Here is a 24,953-nt window from a genome sequence, read left to right as displayed (position 1 = left end):
AGTTCAAGCCATTCTCTGCCTCAACCTCCCAAGTAGCTGGGATTAACAGGCATCCGCTACCACGCCCGGCTAATTTTTGTATTTTTAGTAGAGATGGGGTTTCACCATGTTGGCCAGGCTGGTCTTGAACTCCTGATCTCGTGATCCACCTGCCTCAGCCTCCCAAAGTGTTATGATTACAGGCGTGAGCCACTGCACCTGGCCTGGAATGTGCTGTTTCTTTACTCTCCCTCCCTGTTGCCCTTTGCCCCTCATTTCCTTGGCCACTGTTTCTGTGTCTGGGCTTTTGTGTACAGTGGCAAGGGAGGTGAAAATAAAAATCTCAAAAACCTGAGTGTTTCCTTATTCTAGATCTGTGCTGCTTGGTTTTCCATTCAGAGTAGTGCGAGATATAAAGATGGTAATACTGAGGTCAGGGCTCATGTCCCACAGTGGCCAGGCAGGTAGTGGGAATGAGGCAGGGGACACCATATATAGGGCAGCCTCGAGGTGGTGGGGGTTGAGGTGTCTGGGAAGTGAGCAGAGTCTGTCTGAAGAGGGAAGCCTCTCAAATTCTTAGATTCTACTTGGGATCCACTGTTGCCTGATCATCCGACATTTCAAGAGAAGCTGGGTGTCAAGATCTGCATGTAAACTTTCCTGATCTTAAAATACTGTGCAGCAAGGCATTGTGTCTGTTGGCCATGTTCACTCAGATGCTTGTCACTTTCAGTTCCTGGTACGTGTCCTCTACAGCATGTACTCACTTATTTGCTTGTTTAGTGTTTCAGAGCCATTTCTAGTCTGGGTAATGGAGATGGCAAATCTAGACATCCACACAAAGGAGTCGTTATGTGAATGGTGGGACCCCTGGTTTCCACATGCTCACTGAGCCTGTCGCTTGTGACCTCACCTCTAAGCAGCTGGAGGAGGAGTTGCCTTCTTTGCTTTTTAGAGGCCTCAGACCACTTCCTTCCTCTTGGCGTCTCTCTGTTTAGGATGAGTGTGAGGACGGAGGCAGCTGCATCTTTGGGGTGCCTCGAGGACATGGATAGAAGGGAAGGTCTAAAGGTGGCAGAAAGCACTCACTGTCTTTTCACTTCTGTCTTTGGGGGCCCCAGGAAGCCGACTTTCTCCTGAGTAATGAAAAGATGGAACCAGCTGCACTGGACAGAATGCTGCTGCGACAATATGTGTGTTTCCTCCTTCCCTGCTGCTAAAACCTCGCACCCCAGACTGGGAAACTTACATATTTATTGTTTGGATTTGTTTTATGCTTAGACTATTCATGCAGAATTCTTTGAAAGGCTGTGCTGAGTTCATAGTGACGTTTTGAATGGCAAAGGCCCTAAGTTTAGAAAATGTACTTTCCTCACTTGTGGCACCAAGTGTCCCAGGCCCAGCCAGGTTTGTATCAGTGCAGCTGGTGAACTCTGCCTCACCACCACAATCCAGAGGACAAACGCTCACTTTCTGTCAGTGCTGTGCTTGTTCCACATTTGGCTTCCTGCAAGACTTTCCCTGGGGTCTATGTTTCTTCTTCTCCTCACCATATGCACATTATCAGCCCCAAGTACCATGCATGGGGCCCAGGAGATGCTCAGTAGCATTTATTGAATTTAGTTTTTAGACCTCGTTAAAAAGCTACTCGGGCAGTGAACTGGAAGGGGAAGCACCTCTGTAAGATTTGGCTTGGAAAGGTAGGGATAAATACAGTCATGGAATCTGTATATGTCAGTCTTATGAATGCTTAGATTCAGATGTAAGAGAGTACGTGCAGGTAGAGGTAGGGGTGTGGCTGACAGGGGAGCTCTCTGCTGTGAAATCAGCAGGCTAGTGTATTTCTTTAGGGACACTATGGACAATTCACTTATTTTTGATGAGTCTCAGTTTCCTCATTTTGTAAAATGGGCATGCTATTTCCTGATGATGTGAAAATGACATGAAATAATGTTTGAGTGATAAACCATTCAAATATTTGTAGTCCCCAGAATGTAAATGGGTACTTAATAAACACTAGCTGCTATTATTACCAACTGATGTTTATAGAGTTAGTTAAAAACTCTGCAGAATTGGAAGGAATATGATCAGAGACTCATAGTGGACCCCTTGGGGCTACTGTGGGCACACACAGATACCCATCATGCAGTCTACTAATCATAAGGCACAGCCAGGATCTGTCAGGCTTTTTACATTTGCTGTTTTTCATAAAGTCTTTACTCTCTGTAGGGAGGCAGTTGGATGGCATTGACCCACCCAGGATGGGGTAGCTGTAGGACCATGTTGTAAAGGAAACCAAGTTCATTTAAATGCTTAGGTTTTGTTGTTGTTGAAGGAAAAAAGTCACTTTCTAAAACCAAGACTGCGGAAAGTCAAACAAGGCAAAAGTCAAGCAAGCAAGGAAAACATGCATGAATGGTTTTCTGTTGAGATCCAAGTGTACTGAGTTTATGTTGTTGATGCTGATCACAGTCCAGCCAGAAGCGTATGGTGCTTCAGAAGCTAACACATTTCCTACTGGACACCCAAAGGAAGCGTTGCTAGTCTTTTACAACTAGTATTTTCTTTTTTTTGAAGTAATGTGTTGGTAAAAGTTTGGTTTCTAGTAACATAGTTGGGAAAACAAAATTGTGCATCCAGATATTTAGACTTGCTGTCACTGAGAAGGGCCAGTCACACATTGTTTAGATTGGAATGGGCCTCTTGATTTGTTTTTGAGTATTATGTGACTTTTTTTTTTTTTTTTTAACTTTTTTGTGTGTGTTCTTTTTAAACAACGAGCCAGGTTTTAGTGTTATGTCATCTTATTTAGTTTTTCCCTGGCCTGTGAGATGCATGCTTTTCTTTTTCTTTCTCTCTCTCTCTCTCTTTTTTTTTTTTTTTAACATCTTTTACTTTTTAGACAAGGCAACCAATGCTAGAGAGAGGATGAGAAATTGTTGAGGTTGATACCCAACTCACTGATGGAAGAAAGGAATTGGAATCCTAAATAATTCCAATTAACTAGTACAATCCAAATGGTACTCTTAACTAGTACATCCTATTTCTTGTACTGTTTATTTAAAACATGATTTTATTTCAGGGAACAATATAGCTGAAGTAACAAGTTTCAGATGTAATGAACAATTTTCATGAACCATTTCCAAATATGAATATTGGTACATTTATGTGGTGGAATAATCTATTTTTTAAAACTTGCTTGACAATTTTAACATAGTAAACAGTATTTTAATTAGAAAATTCAAATCCTCAAGTTGAGCACCCTGGCCTTGGTAGGATACCACAGACTTTAGAACAGTTCAGACCTGGTTTTCAATCTTGATTTTGCTGCCAAGTATTTGAGTGGCTTCAGATCTCCCTTATAATCTCCCTTAGTGTCAGTCTGTCTGTAAAATGGCCTCAGTAATAGAATGCACTTCGTGTAGTAGTACATGATAAGCACTTAGTAAATGCCAGTTGTTATGTTCTTGCCTGGACAACTTTTGGTTTTCAAGTGAGTAGAACAAAGCACCATCTTCTAGAAATTTGTAATTCCTTCTTATCTGTATGTTACTTTGATCTTCATAAAAGGCAAGCAGTAAAGTTTATTGTTCATTGAATTTTGGAAATTAAGCATAATATTTTAATTATAGCTTGAATATCTCTTATCTGAAATATATGAGAGCAGAAGTGTTTAGGAGTTTAGACTGTTTTCAGGTTTTGGAATATTTGCATTATATACTTACCAGTGGAGCACCGCAATCTGAAAATCTGAAATGTGAAATACTCCAGTGAGCATTTCCTTTGTGCATCATGTTGGTCTTCAAAACATTTCAGATTTTGGAGCATTTCAGATTTTGGATTTTCAGATTAGGGATGCTCAGTCTGTATTTTAAATATGAGAGACATGTACTTGTTAAGGACTTTTGGAGAGATTTTACTTTGAAATTATGGATCAGCCCTTGTATGACTTTCTGTTATGCAATTACATATTTCTCAGAACTCCTCTATTTTTTTCATTTGTATTACTTAAATGTTGACTGAGGATTAGAAGATGCATATTTTTGTTGAAGTGCAAATAAATGACAAACCTAAATTAAAAATTAGTTGATTTAAATACTCAGAGAGGATTGTCTTATCTGTCTTGTTCCCAGAATTAGATCTCATCTTCTTCTTTTTTTTTTTTTTTGAGACAGAGTCTTGCTCTGTTGCCCAGGCTGGAGTGTAGTGGCACAATCTCAGCTCACTGCAAGCTCCACCTCCTGGGTTCATGCCATTCTCCTGCCTCAGCCTCCTGAGTAGCTGGGACTACAGGTGCCTGCCACCAGCCTGGCTAATTTTTTGTATTTTTAATAGAGACGGGGTTTGACCATGTTAGCCAGGATGGTCTCGATCTTCTGACCTCGTGATCCACCCTCCTCGGCCTCCCAAAGTGCTGAGATTATAGGCGTGAGCCACAGCTCCTGGCCGATCTCTTCTAATTTTAACTGCCGCTTTACAAAAAGGAAGTTGCTTCCATGGTATATATTTGGTTTATCTGATGTCACAAGACCTAAAGACTATCAACATTGATTGTAAGGATGTGAAGTTAGGAAAACTTGCCCCTTTCTCAGTCAGAAATCAGCCATCTCAAATATCTTTTGGAAATGTATATATGCAAAATATTTTTTAAACTTTTTTTTATTTCAATTTTTCTTGTGAGAGACAGGGTCTTGCTCTGTTGCCCAGGCTGGAGTGCAGTGGTGCAATCACAGCTCATTGCAGCCTTGAACTCTTGAGCTCATGTGATGCCCTGCTGAATAACTGGGACTATAGACACACGCCACACACCTGGCTAATTAAAGATAAGGTCTTCTTGTATTGCTCAGGCTGGTCTTGAACTCCTGGGCTCAAGTGATCTTCCCGAGTTGCTGGGATTACAGGTGACCATGTCTGGGCCACCATGACAGGCTTGGAAATGTTCATATGTATAAAGATTATAAAAAATGAATACCATTTATGCTTTTGTCATAAATCTTGTGAATTTATGGTTAACAGTGTTAGGCCTATTACCTTATATTGGTGACTGTGACCAGGTACAGCAAGGTTATGTTCTATTAGCAGTTAAGATCAACTTTTTTACTTCTGTGGCTTGCAGTTCATCCAGCTCCTCAGAGTATGCCTCAGCTTGCAAACTATATGACTTGTTATTATAACTACACTACATAATATTCCATATTATTTATTGGTGCTGTAATATGAATAATATCTTTCTCCAAATGTGACCATTTTGTTTGACCTTAACTAAGAGTGATTGGTTTCAGTTGTAAATATGTCCTTTTAGTCTAAGATTAAAGAGCTGTTAAGAGCTTTATTCAGGGGGACAGCGAAGCAGCAGGGGCCTGTGCAGACGCGAACGACTCTGTCTGACAGCTTTGGGGAGAGCCGTGGATCTCCCAATGCGGAGGTTGAGATCTGAGAACGGACAGACTGCCTGCTCAGGTGGGTCCCTGACCCCTGAGTAGCTGAGCTGGGAGACATCCCCCACTAGGGGCAGTCTGACACCCCACACCTCACAGGGTGGAGTACACCCCTGAGAGGAAGCTTCCAAAGGAAGAATCAGACAGGTACACTCGCTGTTCAGCAATATTCTATCTTCTGCAACCTCTGCTGCTGATACCCAGGCAAACAGGGTCGGGAGTGGACCTCAAGCAATCTCCAACAGACCTATAGCTGAGGGTCCTGACTGTCAGAAGGAAAACTATCAAACAGGAAGGACACCTATACCAAAACCCCATCAGTACGTCACCATCATCAAAGACCAGAGACAGATAAAACCACAAAGATGGGGAAAAAGCAGGGCAGAAAAGCTGGAATTCAAAAAATAACAGCGCATCTCCCCCTGCAAAGGAGCACAGCCCATCGCCAGCAACGGATCAAAGCTGATCAGAGAATGACTTTGACGAGATGAGAGAAGAAGGCTTCAGTCCATCAAACTTCTCAGAGCTAAAGGAGGAATTACGTACCCAGCGCAAAGAAACTAAAAATCTTGAAAAAAGAGTGGAAGAATTGACAGCTAGACTAATTAATGCAGAGAAGATCATAAACGAAATGACAGAGATGAAAACCATGACACGAGAAATACGTGACAAATGCACAAGCTTCAGTAACCGACTCAATCAACTGGAAGAAAGAGTATCAGCGCGATTGAGGATCAAATGAATGAAATGAAGCGAGAAGAGAAACCAAAAGAAAAAGAAGAAAAAGAAATGAACAAAGCCTGCAAGAGTATGGGATTATGTAAAAAGACCAAATCTACGTCTGATTGGGGTGGCTGAAAGTGAGGGGGAAAATGGAACCAAGTTGGAAAACACTCTTCAGGATATCATCCAGGAGAACTTCCCCAACCTAGTAGGGCAGGCCAACATTCAAATTCAGGAAATACAGAGAACGCCACAAAGATACTCCTCCAGAAGAGCAACTCCAAGACACATAATTGCCAGATTCACCAAAGTTGAAATGAAGGAAAAAATCTTAAGGGCAGCCAGAGAGAAAGGTCGGGTTACCCACAAAGGGAAGCCCATCAGACTAACAGCAGATCTCTCGGCAGAAACTCTCCAAGCCAGAAGAGAGTGGGGGCCAATATTCAACGTTCTTAAAGAAAAGAATTTTAAACCCAGAATTTCATATCCAGCCAAACTAAGTTTCATCAGTGAAGGAGAAATAAAATCCTTTACAGATAAGCAAATGCTTAGAGATTTTGTCACCACCAGGCCTGCCTTACAAGAGACCCTGAAGGAAGCCCTAAACATGGAAAGGAACAACCAGTACCAGCCATTGCAAACACATGCCAAAATGTAAAGACCATTGAGGCTAGGAAGAAACTGCATCAACTAACGAGCAAAATAACCAGTTAATATCATAATGACAGGATCAAGTTCACACATAACAATATTAACCTTAAATGTCAATGGACTAAATGGTCCAATTAAAAGACACAGACTGGCAAACTGGATAAAGGTCAAGACCCATCAGTCTGCTGTATTCAGGAGACCCATCTCACATGCAGAGACATACATAGGCTCAAAATAAAGGGATGGAGGAAGATCTACCAAGCAAATGGAGAACAAAAAAAAGCAGGGGTTGCAATCCTAGTCTCTGATAAAACAGAGTTTAAACCATCAAAGATCAAAAGAGACAAAGAAGGCCATTACATAATGGTAAAGGGATCAATTCAACAGGAAGAGCTAACTCTCCTAAATATATATGCACCCAATACAGGAGCACCCAGATTCATAAAGCAAGTCCTTAGAGACTTACAAAGAGACTTAGACTCCCATACGATAATAATGGGAGACTTCAACACTCCACTGTCAACATCAGACAGATCAAAGAGACAGAAAGTTAACAAGGATATCCAGGAATTGAACTCATCTCTGCACCAAGCGGACGTAATAGACATCTATAGAACTCTCCACCCGAAATCAACAGAATATACATTCTTCTCAGCACCACATCACACTTATTCCAAAATTGACCACATAATTGGAAGTAAAGCACTCCTCAGCAAATATACAAGAACAGAAATTATAACAAACTGTCTCTCAGACCACAGTGCAATCAAACTAGAACTCAGGACTAAGAAACTCAATCAAAACCGCTCAACTACATGGAAACTGAACAACCTGCTCCTGAATGACTACTGGGTACATAACGAAATGAAAGCAGAAATAAAGATGTTCTTTGAAACCAATGAGAACAAAGATACAACATACCAGAATCTCTGGGACACATTTAAAGCAGTGTGTAGAGGGAAATTTATAGCACTAAATGCCCACAAGAGAAAGTAGGAAAGATCTAAATTGACACTCTAACATCACAATGAAAAGAACTAGAGAGGCAAGAGCAAACACATTCAAAAGCTAGCAGAAGGCAAGAAATAACTAAGATCAGAGCAGAACTGAAGGAGATAGAGACACAAAAAACCCTCCAAAAAATCAATGAATCCAGGAGTTGGTTTTTTGAAAAGATCAACAAAATTGCCAGACCGCTAGCAAGACTAATAAAGAAGAAAAGAGAGAAGAATCAAATAGACGCAATAAAAAATGATAAAGGGGATATCACCACCAACCCCACAGAAATATAAACAACCATCAGAGAATACTATAAACGCCTCTACGCAAATCAACTAGAAAATCTAGAAGAAATGGATAATTTCCTGGACACTTGCACTCTTCCAAGACTAAACCAAGAAGAAGTTGAATCCCTGAATAGACCAATAGCAGGCTCTGAAATTGAGGCAACAATTGGTAGCCTACCCACCAAAAAAAGTCCAGGACCAGATGGATTCACAGCTGAATTCTACCAGAGGTACAAGGAGGAGCTGGTACCATTCCTTCTGAAACTATTCCAATCAATTGAAAAAGAGGGAATCCTCCCTAACTCATTTTATGAGGCCAACATCATCCTGATACCAAAGCCTGGCAGAGACACAACAAAAAAAGAAAATTTTAGACCAATATCCCTGATGAACATCGATGCAAAAATCCTCAATAAAATACTGGCAAACCGGATCCAGCAGCACATCAAAAAGCTTATCCACCATGATCAAGTGGGCTTCATCCCGGGATGCAAGGCTGGTTCAACATAGCAAGTCAATAAACGTAATCCAGCATATAAACAGAACCAAAGACAAGAACCACATGATTATCTCAATAGATGCAGAAAAGCTTTTGACAAAATTCAACAGCCCTTCATGCTAAAAACGCTCAATAAGTTCGGTATTGATGGAATGTACCTCAAAATAATAAGAGCTGTTTATGACCAACCCACAGCTAATATCATACTGAATGGGCAAAAACTGGAAAAATTCCCTTTGAAAACTGGCACAAGACAGGGATGCCCTCTCTCACCACTCCTATTCAACATAGTGTTGGAAGTTCTGGCTAGGGCAATCAGGCAAGAGAAAGAAATCAAGGGTATCCATTAGGAAAAGAAGAAGTCAAATTGTCCCTGTTTGCAGATGACATGATTGTATATTTAGAAAACCCCATTGTCTCAGTCCAAAATCTCCTTAAGCTGATAAGCAACTTCAGCAAAGTCTCTGGATACAAAATTAATGTGCAAAAATCACAAGCATTCTTGTACACCAGTAACAGACAAGCGGAGAGCCAAATCAGGAATGAACTTCCATTCACAATTGCTTCAAAGAGAATCAAATACCTAGGAATCCAACTGACAAGGGATGTAAAGGACCTCTTCAAGGAGAACTACAAACCACTGCTCAGTGAAATCAAAGAGGACACAAACAAATGGAAGAACATACCATGCTCATGGATAGGAAGAATCAATATCGTGAAAATGGCTATACTGCCCAAGGTTATTTATAGATTCAATGCCATCCCCATCAAGCTACCAATGAGTTTCTTCACAGAATTGGAAAAAACTGCTTTAAAGTTCATATGGAACCAAAAAAGAGCCCGTATTGCCAAGACAATCCTAAGTCAAAAGGACAAAGCTGGAGGCGTCACGCTACCTGACTTCAAACTATACTACAAGGCTACAGTAACCAAAACAGCATGGTACTGTTGCCAAAACAGAGATACAGACCAATGGAACAGAACAGAGTCCTCAGAAATAATACCACATCACACCGCCATCTGATCTTTGACAAACCTGAGAGAAACAAGAAATGGGGAAGGATTCCCTATTTAATAAATGGTACTGGGAAAATTGGCTAGCCATACGTAGAAAGCTGAAACTGGATCCTTTCCTTACTCCTTATACGAAGATTAATTCAAGATGGATTAGAGACTTAAATGTTAAACCTAATGCCATAAAAACCCTAGAAGAAAATCTAGGTAGTACCATTCAGGACATAGGCGTGGGCAAGGACTTCATGTCTAAAACACCAAAAGCAACAGCAGCAAAAGCAAAAATTGACAAATGGGATCTCATTAGACTAAAGAGCTTCTGCACAGGAAAATAAACTACCATCAGAGTGAACAGGCAACCTCCAGAATGGGAGAAAATTTTTGCAATCTACTCATCTGACAAAGGGCTAATATCCAGAATCTACAAAGAACTCAAACAAATATACAAGAAAAAAAACAAACAACCCCATCAAAAAGTGGGGAAAGGATATGAACAGACATTTCTCAAAAGAAGACATTCATACAGCCAACAGACACATGAAAAAATGCTCATCATCACTCACCATCAGAGAATGCAAATCAAAACCACAATGAGATACCGTCTCACACCAGTTAGAATGGCAATCATTAAAAAGTCAGGAAACAACAGGTGTTGGAGAGGATGTGGAGAAATAGGAACACTTTTACACTATTGGTGGCATTGTAAACTAGTTCAACCATTATGGAAAACAGTATGGCAATTCCTCAAGGATCTAGAACTAGATGTACCATATGAGCCAGCCACCCCACTACTGGGTATATACCCAAAGGATTATAAATCATGCTGCTATAAAGACATATGCACACGTGTGTTTATTGTGCCACTATTCACAATAGCAAAGACTTGGAATCAACCCAAATGTCCACCTGTGACAGACTGGATTAAGAAAATGTGGCACATATACACCATGGAATACTATGCAGCCATCAAAAAGGATGAGTTTGCGTCCTTTGTAGGGACATGGATGCAGCTGGAAACCATCATTCTTAGCAAACTATCACAAGAAGAGAAAACCAAACACCGCATGTTCTCACTCATAGGTGGGAACTGAACAATGAGATCACTTGGACTCGGGAAGGGGAACATCGCACACCGAGGCCTATCATGGGGAGGGGGGAGGAGGGAGGGATTGCATTGGGGAGTTATACCTGATATAAATGATGAATTGATGGGTGCTGAGGAGCTGATGGGTGCAGCACACCAACATGGCATAAGTATACATATGTAACAAACCTGCACATTATGCACATGTACCGTAGAACTTAAAGTATAAAAAAAAAAAAAAAAAAAAAAAAGTAGGTGAGATCCTTAACAAACCACCATGTGAGGCTCCATGCAAAAAAAAAAAAAAAAAAAAAAAAAACGCTTTGTTCATTATCTTAAGTCCTTTTATTTTTAATTTTAAAAAAAATTTCAACTCTTTTTACTTAGCTGTTGCTGATAGTAATAAGTCATTGATTTTTTCCCCCATTCCTTTTTATGGTATTTTATAACCTAAGTAATGTATTAGGAAATTTCTTACTTTAATCTGGTAAAAGATCTCACCAAGTACCTCCTAATTTCTAAAGGAAGCCTGCCTCTCATATGTAGTTGTCAGTTATTTTACCTTCTTTATTTGTTGAAGGAGAGAAGACCTGTGGTTAGCTTCTACAACTATTAGAGTATTGAATTACTGAATACATTGAATTACGGAATTAGGCCTAATCTATCAGATCTGTGCCTGCTCTTCCCCGAGAAAGAAGAATGTGGCAAATCCCCCGATGTTGAAAATCTGTCTTCACATATGAGATGGCTGTAGTATAGATGAAGATAACGTCATTAATTATGATTATTTGCTACAGAATTAATACTTTTACTATTTTGCCACTGTAGATATGCCCCAAGTTCATGAGACCAGATAAACAATGCTGTTATTTGAAGGACCTTATTTTGAATTTTGAATTTGATTTTTGAATTTTGTGTCCATTCATCTTCTCTTGTTTGTTGTCACTGTAGAAGTTTCTTCTTGTGATTGTTGTATATATAATACAGGAATACATTCTTGATATTAAATTTCGTTCAGCTCACAACTTCGACCCCGTCCTACTCCCCTGCCCAGATGGGAGGTATTGTGGCATAAGAGCACTCTCGGGAGACTGATAGCTTGAGTTGGATTCAGATTTGACCTAGTAGCTTTGAGACATTTGACAGTTATTTAACCTTTAGATTCTAGTTTGCTCAACTGTAAAATGATAGGATTGTCATTAAAGCATTAGAACAGGGCATACTATAAAACAAACATATATACCAGCAGTAACCACTGTTAATTTTGGTCCATATTTGGTTCACTTTCAAGCCTTATGTTGTGGCAAGAGGTCCATTACTTGCCTAGGGAAAAAATACGTTTCAAATATCTTTTGGAAATGTAAATATGGAAACTTTCATATACATATATGAACACTTAACTATAAAGGTTGGAGGACATAAATGAAATTGCTTTCTGCATAATATTCTACAGGATTTTCTTTCCTTTACTGCTTAATATTGTTCATCATTTTTTCCTTGTTTATTTTTATTTGGTCATGATGCTCAACTCTTGTATTACTTCTAATAAAGTTTTCTAGTTAATTATCTTGGTTGGTGGGGGGTGGGGGTGGGGCATAATCATTTTATGCAGACTGTAGTGACACATTGCCATATCCTTTCAGATATTTATTCCTGTCTCTTCTCATTGGTTAACGCTTTCAAAATGATGCTAAGTGATAGTATTGAGGCCAGCACCCTGGACTCATTAAATGAGGAATGGGAATGCTTCTAGCGTGTCACACTTAGTCAACTGCAGAATTAAGTCAGATACTTTCCATATTAATTAAGTGCATCTCTAAACTTTATCCCTGTCTACCTTGTTTGTTCCTTTGGTTTAATGTAACAGTGTATTGCTTTTACTCTTTGATTTAAAAACATCAATTGAACCTGCTCTGCACCAGGCACTGTGGAAGGTGCTGAAAATAAAACCATGAAAACGACATTAAGTCTAACATGTGTTAGAGGCAGAATAAGTGGGACTGTGCTCCAGGTAATATTATATGAGCATCTAGAGGCAGAATAAAGTCTCTGGTAATTCACTCTTGTGCTTTTATTTTCTGTGTATCAGTTAGATTAGAAGTCTAGTTTGTCCCTGGAGAGGGATAGAGGGTGGCAATGACTGGCTGGAGCAGTGCTGGGCAGCAGGGATCCTGGGCCTTGTGAGCCACTCAGGAGATTTCCATGTAGTGGTGATCCTCCTTTTATAAATAATCTTGATTTACCCGTGATGTGAGCAGCAACATGGTGTAGCAGAATGTGTGGGGGCTTTGGAAGTAGCACAGCCTAGTGCTGTTTTCTAGTTCTGTGCCCATGACCATCTTAACCTCTTTGAACCTCAGTTTTCTTATCTTTGAAATGGGAATAGCAATACCTGCTTTTGGGTTCATTAAGATTAGAGATGATGTGTGTAAAATTTCCAGTACTTGCTCAATAATTTTTGCTTTTGAGACAGGGTCTTGCTATCGCCTACAATCATACCTCACTGTAGCCTTGAACTTCTAGGCTCAAGTTCTCCTCCCATCTCAGCCTCCTGAGTAGCTGGGACTGCAGGTATACACCACCATGCCTGGCTTTTTTTTTTTTTTTTTTTTTCTTTTAAATGAGGTGTCACTACATTGCCCAGGCTGATCTTGAACTCCTGGCCTCAAGCCATTGTTCCTGCTCGGCTTCCCAAAGTGTTGGGATTACAGGCATGAGCCACTGCACCTGGCCAATAAATATTTTTTAATTACTGCTACTACCTGCACTTGGAAACTTAAAACTGTTAATATTATTATTGCCATGATTACATGTTTTAATTTATGCCAGGGCTAGACCTATAGTTTATTATTTTTTCTTTGACCTTAACTTTATATGCCAGGGCTCAATTACTCCCTCCCCTCAGCCTACCTCTTGTTCTTATGTACCTCATTCACCTGTTACTTAAAGCTAGAGAGGCACACTTACTTTGTTCAATTTCTTGATATTCATTAGAAAGTGCCATGAGAATGGCTTGAACCCGGGAGGCAGAGGTTGCAGTGAGCTGAGATTGTGCCACTGCAATCTTGCCTGGACGAGAGTGAGACTTTGTTTTTTTTAAAAAAAAAAAAAGAAAGTGCCAATATGAAAAGCTGCCTGTTTCTGCCCCGGGAAGACCTGAACCCTCCTTTTTGGTGTTTGGAATGAAGTATTTCCTTTTGATTATTCTCAGTGGTGCACCTCCAGGGTGGTACCTGAGCCTTCCTAATGTATATTTAATGCCAATAACTGGAGATCTAATAGCCACAAAGCTGTGTTGTGAAATGTTCATGTTAAGTAGGAGTAAATATTCCAGCATAAGGGAGCAGAATACTCTAAGGCTGTAAGCATTGAGGAGGGTGGAATCAGGAGAAGCCAGAGACACTGGGGGTGCATATAAAAGGCTATTATATATTGTGTACCCTGGAGGGAAGGACAGAGTTACTACCCAGGTTTTTTTGACACACAGGTTTTGCTTTACCTGTTTTGTTCATTTCCAAGAGTTACCTTGTGGCTAGAGCTCCATTAGCTAAGTGACCTTGGACAAGTTATTTGCCATCTCGTTGCCTTGGAGTTTCCTTATTTGTAAACTGAGGATAATATAACCAACTTATAGGTTGTGGAGATTGAAAGAAATAATTCCTGAAACACATTTATTGCAATGTCTGACTGTAAATTGGGTAGGCACTCAGTACATGTTAATTATCTTTATTACTACTACCTGTAAATTTGGTAGTCTGTCATCATTATTGATTTTCAGCATGATTAAACCCATAACTTAATCCACAAGTTATTTTATATTAAATTTTCATTAGAAGCAACTGAAAAGATTTACGTGTAACATTAAGACTTTCAATTTTTTATTTTTATTGTGTCTGCTGTGGTCTGCTATAAATCCTATGACTTTAGTCCATGACTAGAATAAGCCATAAATACTGCAGAAAACCTATTCTAAAAAATGAGTTTTTGGCTGGGCGTGGTGGCTCATGCTTGTAATCCCAGCACTTTGGGAGGCTGAGGTGAGCAGACCACCTGAGGTCAGGAGATCTAGACCAGTCTGGCCAACATGGTGAAACCCCATCTCTACTGAAAGTACAAAAATTAGCCAGGTGAGGTGGCACCCGCTGGTAACCCCAGCTACTTGGGAGGCTGAGGCAGGAGACTCACTTGAACCCAGGAGGCTGAGGTTGCAGTGAACCGAGATTGCACCACTGTACTCCAGCCTGGGTGACAGAGCGAGACTGAAGAAAAAGAGGGGGTTTAATCATAAGAGAAACATATACTTTATTTGGTCAGGGCTGGTCTGGACCTTTGGAATCCGAAATGTTTTAGAGCACATTGCACCTAATGAGTACCTGATGGAGTGAATTTTTTTTTTTCTTACATCCAAAGAATTGCCTGAAATTTAAACTGCCTCTCACAGCTCCAAATGCAGTAACAATAAAGCTGAGAGGATGGGGTACTGTAATTACCCCTTGAAGGGGAAGAAGGAAAGCATGGTGAGAGACACTGTCTGAGGGCTGAGAATGACCCCTCTTGGATAGGACTTGGGATTTACTGCTCCCATGCACCATTGACCTTCCCTTTCCTGTGTTCCATTGCAAGCCTCTCCCATCTGCCCTTCTTATCTGTATGTCTATAATCAGACATCGAAATATGGCCCATTTGCCTGCAGAAAAAATGGAAATAAAAACAAACGAAAAATTTTCATAGTTCCATTGCTGAAGATATTCTCTCTGAGAAGTTAGTATGAGTCATTGTAAAACTTCTTTGATAATATCATTTCTTTTTTTTTTTTTATACTTTAAGTTCTAGGGTAATGTGCATAACATGCAGGTTTGTTACATATGTATACTTGTGCCATGTTGGTGTGCTGCACCCATCAACTCGTCAGCACCCATCAATTCATCATTTATATCAGGTATAACTCCCAATGCAATCCCTCCCTCCTCCCCCCTCCCCATGATAGGCCTCGGTGTGCGATGTTCCCCTTCCCGAGTCCAAGTGATCTCATTGTTCAGTTCCCACCTATGAGTGAGAACATGCGGTGTTTGGTTTTCTCTTCTTGTGATAGTTTGCTAAGAATGATGGTTTCCAGCTGCATCCATGTCCCTACAAAGGACGCAAACTCATCCTTTTTGATGGCTGCATAGTATTCCATGGTGTATATGTGCCACATTTTCTTAATCCAGTCTGTCACAGATGGACATTTGGGTTGATTCCAAGTCTTTGCTATTGTGAATAGTGGCACAATAAACACACGTGTGCATATGTCTTTATAGCAGCATGATTTATAATCCTTTGGGTATATACCCAGTAGTGGGATGGCTGGCTCATATGGTACATCTAGTTCTAGATCCTTGAGGAATCGCCATACTGATTTCCATAATGGTTGAACTAGTTTACAATGCCACCAACAGTGTAAAAGTGTTCCTATTTCTCCACATCCTCTCCAACACCTGTTGTTTCCTGACTTTTTAATGATTGCCATTCTAACTGGTGTGAGACGGTATCTCATTGTGGTTTTGATTTGCATTTCTCTGATGGTGAGTGATGATGAGCATTTTTTCATGTGTCTGTTGGCTGTGTGAATGTCTACTTTTGAGAAATGTCTGTTCATATCCTTTCCCCACTTTTTGATGGGGTTGTTTGTTTTTTTCTTGTATATTTGTTTGAGTTCTTTGTAGATTCTGGATATTAGCCCTTTGTCAGATGAGTAGATTGCAAAAATTTTCTCCCATTCTGTAGGTTGCCTGTTCACTCTGCTGGTAGCTTCTTTTCCTGTGCAGAAGCTCTTTAGTTTAATTGGATCCCATTTGTCAATTTTGGCTTTTGTTGCCATTGCTTTTGGTGTTTTAGACATGAAGTCCTTGCCCATGCCTATGTCCTGAATGGTACTACCTAGGTTTTCTTCTAGGGTTTTTATGGTATTAGGTCTAACATTTAAGTCTCTAATCCATCTTGAATTAATCTTCGTATAAGGGGTAAGGAAAGGATCCAGTTTCAGCTTTCTGCTTCCAAAATTGACCACATAATTGGAAGTAAAGCACTCAGCAAATGTAAAAGAATAGAAATTATAACAAACTCTCAGAACACAGTGCAATCAAACTAGAACTCAGGACTAAGAAACTCAATCAAAACCACTCAACTACATGGAAACTGAACAACCTGCTCCTGAATGACTACTGGGTACATAACGAAATGAAGGCAGAAATAAAGATGTCCTTTGAAACCAATGAGAACAGAGATATAACATACCAGAATCTCTGGGACACATTTAAAGCAGTGTGTAGAGGGAAATTTATAGCACTAAATGCCCACAAGAGAAAGCAGGAAAGATCTAAAATTGACACTCTAACATCACAATGAAAAGAACTAGAGAGGCAAGAGCAAACACATTCAAAAGCTAGCAGAAGGCAAGAAATAACTAAGATCAGAGCAGAACTGAAGGAGATAGAGACACAAAAAACCCTCCAAAAAATCAATGAATCCAGGAGTTGGTTTTTTGAAAAGATCAACAAAATTGACAGACCGCTAGTAAGACTAATAAAGAAGAAAAGAGAGACGAATCAAATAGACGCAATAAAAAATGATAAAGGGGATATCACCACCGACCCCACAGAAATACGAACTACCATCAGAGAATACTATAAACGCCTCTACGCAAATCAACTAGAAAATCTGGAAGAAATGGATAATTTCCTGGACACTTATACTCTTCCAAGACTAAACCAGGAAGAAGTTGAATCCCTGAATAGACCAATAGCAGGCTCTGAAATTGAGGCAATAATTAATAGCCTACCCACCAAAAAAAGTCCAGGACCAGATGGATTCACAGCTGAATTCTACCAGAGGTACAAGGTGGAGCTGGTACCATTCCTTCTGAAACTATTCCAATCAATTGAAAAAGAGGGAATCCTCCCTAACTCATTTTATGAGGCCAACATCATCCTGACACCAAAGCCTGGCAGAGACACAACAAAAAAAGAGAATTTTAGACCAATATCCCTGATGAACATCGAAGCAAAAATCCTCAATAAAATACTGGCAAACCGGATTCAGGAGCACATCAAAAAGCTTATCCGCCATGATCAAGTGGGCTTCATCCCTGGGATGCAAGGCTGGTTCAACATTCGCAAATCAGTAAACGCAATCCAGCATATAAACAGAACCAAAGACAAGAACCACATGATTATCTCAATAGATGCAGAAAAGGCTTTTGACAAAATTCAACAGCCCTTCATGCTAAAAACGCTCAATAAGTTCGGTATTGATGGAATGTACCTCAAAATAATAAGAGCTGTTTATGACCAACCCACAGCTAATATCATACTGAATGGGCAAAAACTGGAAAAATTCCCTTTGAAAACTGGCACAAGACAGGGATGCCCTCTCTCACCACTCCTATTCAACATAGTGTTGGAAGTTCTGGCTAGGGCAATCAGGCAAGAGAAAGAAATCAAGGGTATCCATTTAGGAAAAGAAGAAGTCAAATTGTCCCTGTTTGCAGATGACATGATTGTATATTTAGAAAACCCCATTGTCTCAGCCCAAAATCTCCTTAAGCTGATAAGCAACTTCAGCAAAGTCTCAGGATACAAAATTAATGTGCAAAAATCACAAGCATTCTTATACACCAGTAACAGACAAACAGAGAGCCAAATCATGAATGAACTTCCATTCACAATTGCTTCAAAGAGAATCAAATACCTAGGAATCCAACTGACAAGGGATGTAAAGGACCTCTTCAAGGAGAACTACAAACCACTGCTCAGTGAAATCAAAGAGGACACAAACAAATGGAAGAACATACCATGCTCATGGATAGGAAGAATCAATATCGTGAAAATGGCCATACTGCCCAAGGTTATTTATAGATTCAATGCCATCCCCATCAAGCTACCAATGAGTTTCTTCACAGAATTGGAAGAAACTGCTTTAAAGTTCATATGGAACCAAAAAAGAGCCCGCATTGCCAAGACAATCCTAAGTCAAAAGGACAAAGCTGGAGGCGTCACGCTACCTGACTTCAAACTGTACTACTAGGCTACAGTAACCAAAACAGCATGGTACTGTTACCAAAACAGAGATATAGACCAATGGAACAGAACAGAGTCCTCAGAAATAATACCACACGTCTACAGCCATCTGATCTTTGACAAACCTGAGAGAAACAAGAAATGGGGAAAGGATTCCCTATTTAATAAATGGTGCTGGGAAATATCATTTCTTTTAAAGTAGGCGCAGAACTTGTCTATTTCTTTATTCCCACCACTCTATCCTAAGGAAAGGATGGCATCACTTGACGGGTTTTGTGATATTTAAGAAATAGTGGACCTTACATTCTTGGTATCTAGCTGGTATTGGAAAATATTTATTGGTTAAATATAAGATTTTGAAATGCACAACTTTTTATAGGCATAATTGATAAAAGGACAAGAAAATTTTTGTGCTGAAGTTTTATATTTTTTAAAAACTCAGTCTTTCCAGCAGCATTTTCCTCAAGGCTTTAATTTCTGGGTTTCTTAATTCACTTAATTTCTAAAAATCAGAAATTGGGACTACAACTGCGGCAGGTAGCCCGCAGGAATTTCTTCAGATTGAGACCTCAGATGTCAGTAAGTTGGGGCAGATGTACGCTCCCCTCCCAGGAGATATCGAAGAGGTGGAAGGCTAGACTTACTTATTCCTCCACTCTAGAAATGTCTTGTTGCTTTATGATTACTTGTCTTTTAGTGTTTTCTCTCTAGAAGGTGAGCATATTGAGGATAGGGACAAGATCTTTAAAATTTTGGTTTCCCCAGTGCCCACCATATTATGGGTAGTTAAAAAGAAAGCACATTAATGGGTACCTTTGGAAGTGAGTTGACTCCTTCTTGGAACTTGTTTTCTAGCACATTACCCCAAACCCCAGTGGTGACATCTGGATGTGTTCAAAAGAACTCTTTTCTTTATGTGTTCTTTTCTATGCATCTCTAGGTGAAGACATGTCTGTTACTTAAATTGGATTAGTCAAATCGTTGAGAGACAAGTGTACCTTTCCATATTCATTGGATTTTTATGAATCTGTTTTAGGAAATTATCAAGGACCCAACTCTTCTGCACAGACTTGGAATTCCAGTGGACATTTTGTAAATTTAATTTTCTTCAGTGCACAGTATACACATAGATACAGTGTTTGCTTTATTTCACTACATTGTTTTAACATGTAAGCAACTACCCTATTCTTCTTCCAAAGAATTGACCAGTTTTTCTAGTAAATTGTTTTCTTTGCAAGTCATTTTTTATGATTATCAAAAAAATTCTTTCCTAAATGATTTTAAATTCTTAAGTGATTTTACTTTTAAAAGATTAAAAAAAAACACTTCTATTTTCTCGGTGGTTAAGTTTGCTGGCAATCTTTTTTTAAAGCCATTTGGAGATTTGTCAAACTCCTAGGCTAATTTCGTATTTGGAATCAGCATCTAAGGATATTATGTTATAGATATTTTTTAAATATGTATTTTATTTCTTTGGTATTAAAAATAATATATATTCATTTAAAATTTGGAATACATGCAAAAGTATAAGTAAAATGAAAGTCACATTGGTGGATATTTTATCTCAAGCATGTTTAGAAATATAAAAGTGAAATATATTCTTTAAAAATAAAAATTGATAGTTGTAATTTCAGCTCATCAGTAGTGCTTTTATATAAGTGTAGAAATCATTGCCATGTCTTTCTTTCCATTTTTTTTTCTTTTAAGACACAGGGTCTGACTGTGTTGCCCAGGCTAGCCTCAAACTCCTGGTCTCAAGTAATCCTCCTGCCTTAGCTTCCCCAGTAGCCGGGTACAGTGCATGCCACTGTACCTAGCTCATTGTTTTTTTTTTTTTAGATGGAGTCTCACTCTGTTGCCTAGGCTCGAGTACAGAGGCATCATCTTGGCTCACTGCAGCCTCTGCTTCCTGGGTTCAAGTGATCCTCCTGCCTCAGATTCCTGAGTAGCTGGGACTACAGGCATGCACCACCATACCTGGCTAATTTTTGTATTTTTAGTAGAGATGGGGTTTCACCATGGTGGTCAGGTGGTTAGGCTGGTCTTGAACTCCTAACCTCAGGTGATCTGCCTCCCGAAGTGCTGGAATTATAGGCGTGAACCACTGTGCCTGGACTATCATTTGTAATAACCTTTTCTGGTAGTCTTAAAGGAATAATTTTGCTTATTTTATGTAGCATTGTGACCTTGCAATAATAACTCAGTGGAATAAAGACATGAAAATGTAAAAATAACATTTTAATTTAGCGAAATGATTTTTTTTTAAATGAGGTAACTTAAAGTTGCTTGAGATGACAAGACACCTAAAGGAGTGAAGACTATATGAATTAGGAGAGAGAAAATGTCTCTGCTTGTTTTCTTTGCATCTCCAGGAGCATAATTGAGAGATTAGAGCAAGCTAATTGAAAATGATTGTGAATGCTCTGGGTGTTATAACAGTGCTTCCTTATTTTACTTTTTAAAATTCATTCGGACTGCTGTTGGATGTATGCCATAAGATAAACCCAATATTTGCCCTCAATTAGATTGAGTTTTTTTGTCATTCATAGGATTTCTGTAAGTGGGCCTGCTGAGTGGCTTTGTTCATGATGTTCCCACTTAAAATCCTTGTTTACTAGTGAGAGAGTGCAGACAGTAAAATTGTAAATAAGTGAAGAAAACATTTTCAGATAGCAGCTTTCACTGCTAAGCAAACAAAATAGCGTGATGTTTGCAAGGGTGGCCAGGGTACCTCTGGTCTGCCTGAATCCTCCAGATTTTAGGGGAGAGAAGGGGCTGCTCTGTGAAACTTGGGGTTAAGGAATGCACTGGAGGGAAAGGGCTGCCAGCACTGAGGCCCGAGGTGGAAGTGGGCATAGCATGTCTGAGGGGCTCAAACTGAAGTGTAGCTAGAATGTGGCTGAGGAGAGAGAAGCACTCTCAGCTTTCTGACCTGAATGGTGATGCCATTTTCTAAGAGAAAGTACACAGGACAAGAAATGTATTTTAGGGGTAGGATGAGCTTAGCTTGGGGTCAGGTGATTGTGGTCAGCAGGTGGAGGTGCCCAGGAAGTGGATGGGTTTTAGTAGCTGAGGGGTGAGTTTGGGGTTGGAGGCATGGGTTTAGCTTGCCTCTCATCACAGTTGGGGTAACTACTTTCAGGCTTCTGTAAGGGTAAAATGAGATCATATATATAAATAGGGCAGAACACAGTGCCTGGCGCATAGTCGTGTAAGTGGAGGTTATACCCCAAGGCTGTAGGAGGGTGTATGATTTCCACTATGTTTAGACGGGTCTTTTCTGTCCTTTACATTTTTTTTCTATTTATCAAAAATCTTATATTTTTCCTCCAAGGCCGATTTACATTTTTTCCCCCATAATAGAAACAGTGTTTTTCTTTTGCATGATAAAAGCAGAAAATAAAAATATCCTATAGTCCTCTCTCTGGATAAAACTGTGGTTAACAGTGTGACTATATGAAGGTTCAAGACCACGCCTTGAACCTTCTCATAAAACCTGCCTCTCATAAAACCTTCCCTGGGTTGTCCCTGTTGATGTGCAGTGTATAGAGCCTCTTATTCTGCTCTGTGTTCGCTGTTTGGTTCTTATCTCTTGAGGAGTGTAAGCTTCTTGAGCAAGAAAATGTGCCTTCCTATCCCTAACAGCACGTAACACTCATGCACGTTATGGGTGTCCAGATCAGATTTGTCTTTCTCCTGCCTTTTCAGAATCATGTATGCTGTGTGTACACTGTGCTCAGCTTATTGATCTTCAGAGTGTCATGTGTGATGCGTTTGTGATTGTTTTCTCAGAGATGATGTGGGCACACTGGCTATTGTTTTGGTTTATAAAGGGGATGTGGTAATGTGATTTGTTTTGACTTCTCTTTTGTTGTAGTTCATTCAGTAGATCTGAAGAAATCTGTTCTCCCACCTACTTGTTGAGACATTACCGATCACATACAGTTCCTCCATATGTCTCACTAATTTCACATAGATACTAAATCTCACATAAAATCTTTAGTGGGAAAAGAAGTTTTTAAATTTTAAAATCACCTGTTTCTTTTTTTGTAGCACATTTTAATGTAATGTTGAAGATGCAGTAGAAAAAATCTTTGTAAATTTGGATATGATGCATATTACTGCTTAGATTAATAAAAACTGAAAGAATATTTTTAGGATAACTCTTTTTGTTATCTTTAATGTTCTAAACCTATAAGCATGTGGTCCTTCACCGGATTGACTTTTATATTTTTATGTAGATTAGAGTGAATCTGGGCAGAAAATCCTCCCAGTTTACTTTCTGTTTGAAATGTTATATTCAAACATTTCTTTCACTTGTTTTAAATTAGGAAAACAGAACTCCCTTTGAGGTATCTGCCTCAGGTAACTCATTTCTTTGGTTTGGGTAAACGTGTTTAAATGACAAAATTTAGGGTACGATGAATAAAAATCTTGGAATAAACTCATTTCATGATGTGAATTGTTTGCTAGCGTCTAAAGCTGATCAGGGATACTTATTCTGGGATTCTTGGATGGCTTTTCAGACTGCACAAACCTTCCGAAATATGCTAAGTTCATGCTTGTATGTGTGTTCTTCTGTGGAGTGTGCTCATAGCCATATCGTAATCTTAATTGAGTTTATGGATTCTAAAGTATTAACTTCCCACATAGCCTGTAGTGCAAATGCTGTGATTATCTAGTTTTTCTGGCATAATGTTTATACCCATGGGGACGTATTAAAAGCTTGTAGTTTATGTCCTATTGGTCAGCGTCGATCCTCTAAAAGGAAAGGACAGATCGTACGTACACAAGTACCATCTCATTGCTTACCACTCCCTGCACCCCCATCCCGCGACTCACGTCTCCTGGGTCCTCAACATCCTCTCACCGTCAGTCGCTGGTGCCTATTTCTAGGCCATGGCAACTGTGGCTGACAGTTCTGGTCGCCATGCTGAGCCCTACCTAGACCTGGTTGCTGTCTGTGGTTGACTGTGTCTGCTCTTAATTGTTGGTTCTTTTTGGTGCTGGGCTGTCATTTTTTGTGTGTGTTATTTCCATTGGGATGGGTGTCTTACCAGCATTCCAGCATCGCCTCTGGTTTGTTCCTTCTAATTTTGTATTGGAGTGGGTCACTGGATAATCTGGCTTGTTAGAATTATTTATTGAATAAGGCATTGAGTGAGTGGGGAGTCTGAGGGTGCCAACAGTAGAGTGATGTACTTTGACTTTGTGACAGCTGTTCTTGGCAATCAGTGGTGTTTTTTTCCCTTACTGTTTGGTTTTGAAATTTGAGTTCTAGAGAGTAGTTGGGGCTAGGTTATGTCCCTGTGTAAGTGAAGGCCTCTGCAGGGAAGCTCTGATTATTTTGGAATTGTCACAGATTCAGTGTGAGTTATTTCTTTCCTTGTATAGGTTTATTCTTTGTATTTCAATTAGAAATGATTCGGAAGCGCTTTCTAAAGCTACTATAATAAAACATGGAAGAAAGCCTTAAAGCGTTAGATATTCCCTTGCTTGCTTCCTGACTCCTGCTGGGTGAATGTTTCATTTGATGTGGCTGGTACCCCTCTCTGTTGGTCATTAGGTTGCGCCCAACGATGAAGCTGTGGTGACGCTGTTATGTGAATGGGCCGTGAGCTGCAAACGGTCTGGCAAGCACAGGGCCATGGCTGTGGCAAAACTCCTGGAGAAGAGGCAAGCAGAAATTGAGGCAGAGGTAGGTTCCATTTTCTTTCTGCTTGTTGAATGCCCTAATGTAAAAAATACTGTTTTGGGGAAGATCATTTTCTCTTACCCTCATTATGTTATTCTTTTGCTCTTGAGGAAAAAAGGGAGGATGTAAAAATTCACGTAGGGAAGATTCACATAGTAGAATCTCTCTAAATTGATGCAGCCGTTTATATTCTGAACTAATTTAAAAATGGTGTCTTTTAAAATAAAACTTTAGCCTGGACACAATGGCTCACACCTGTTATAATCCCAGTGCTTTGGGAGGAGAAGGCAGGAAAATCTCTTGAGCCCAGGAGTTTGAGGCTGCAGTGAGCTATGATGGTGCCACTGTACTCTAGCCTGGTTGATAGAGTGAGACTCTCTCTCTACAAAAGTAAATCAAAGATAAAATAATAAAATTTTAGCATCTGATTTAGAACAAGGAAGTTTCTTTGCTATGTTGAAATATGCGTATACACAACATACATACACATGTGCAATATACCTGTGCAAATGTGTATAAGATATACC

The 24,953-nt window shown here is 39.7% G+C and overlaps 1 protein-coding gene across 1 annotated transcript in view; it reads left to right on the top strand.

Moving 5' to 3' along the window:
• The window catches only part of MED12L (mediator complex subunit 12L), a 357,853-nt gene that overhangs the window by 83,620 nt on the left and 249,280 nt on the right, over positions 1 to 24,953 (top strand). Inside the window, exon 12 of the mRNA XM_033204320.1 lies at positions 24,298 to 24,429. Coding sequence (XP_033060211.1) covers positions 24,298 to 24,429 — 132 coding nt within the window. The remainder of the gene's footprint in view (positions 1 to 24,297; positions 24,430 to 24,953) is intronic.

Source organism: Trachypithecus francoisi, unplaced genomic scaffold (genome assembly GCF_009764315.1).
Source record: "Trachypithecus francoisi isolate TF-2019V2 unplaced genomic scaffold, Tfra_2.0 Lachesis_group0, whole genome shotgun sequence".
Lineage (NCBI taxonomy): Eukaryota > Metazoa > Chordata > Mammalia > Primates > Cercopithecidae > Trachypithecus > Trachypithecus francoisi.
This window is presented reverse-complemented; position numbering and strand designations above follow the sequence as displayed.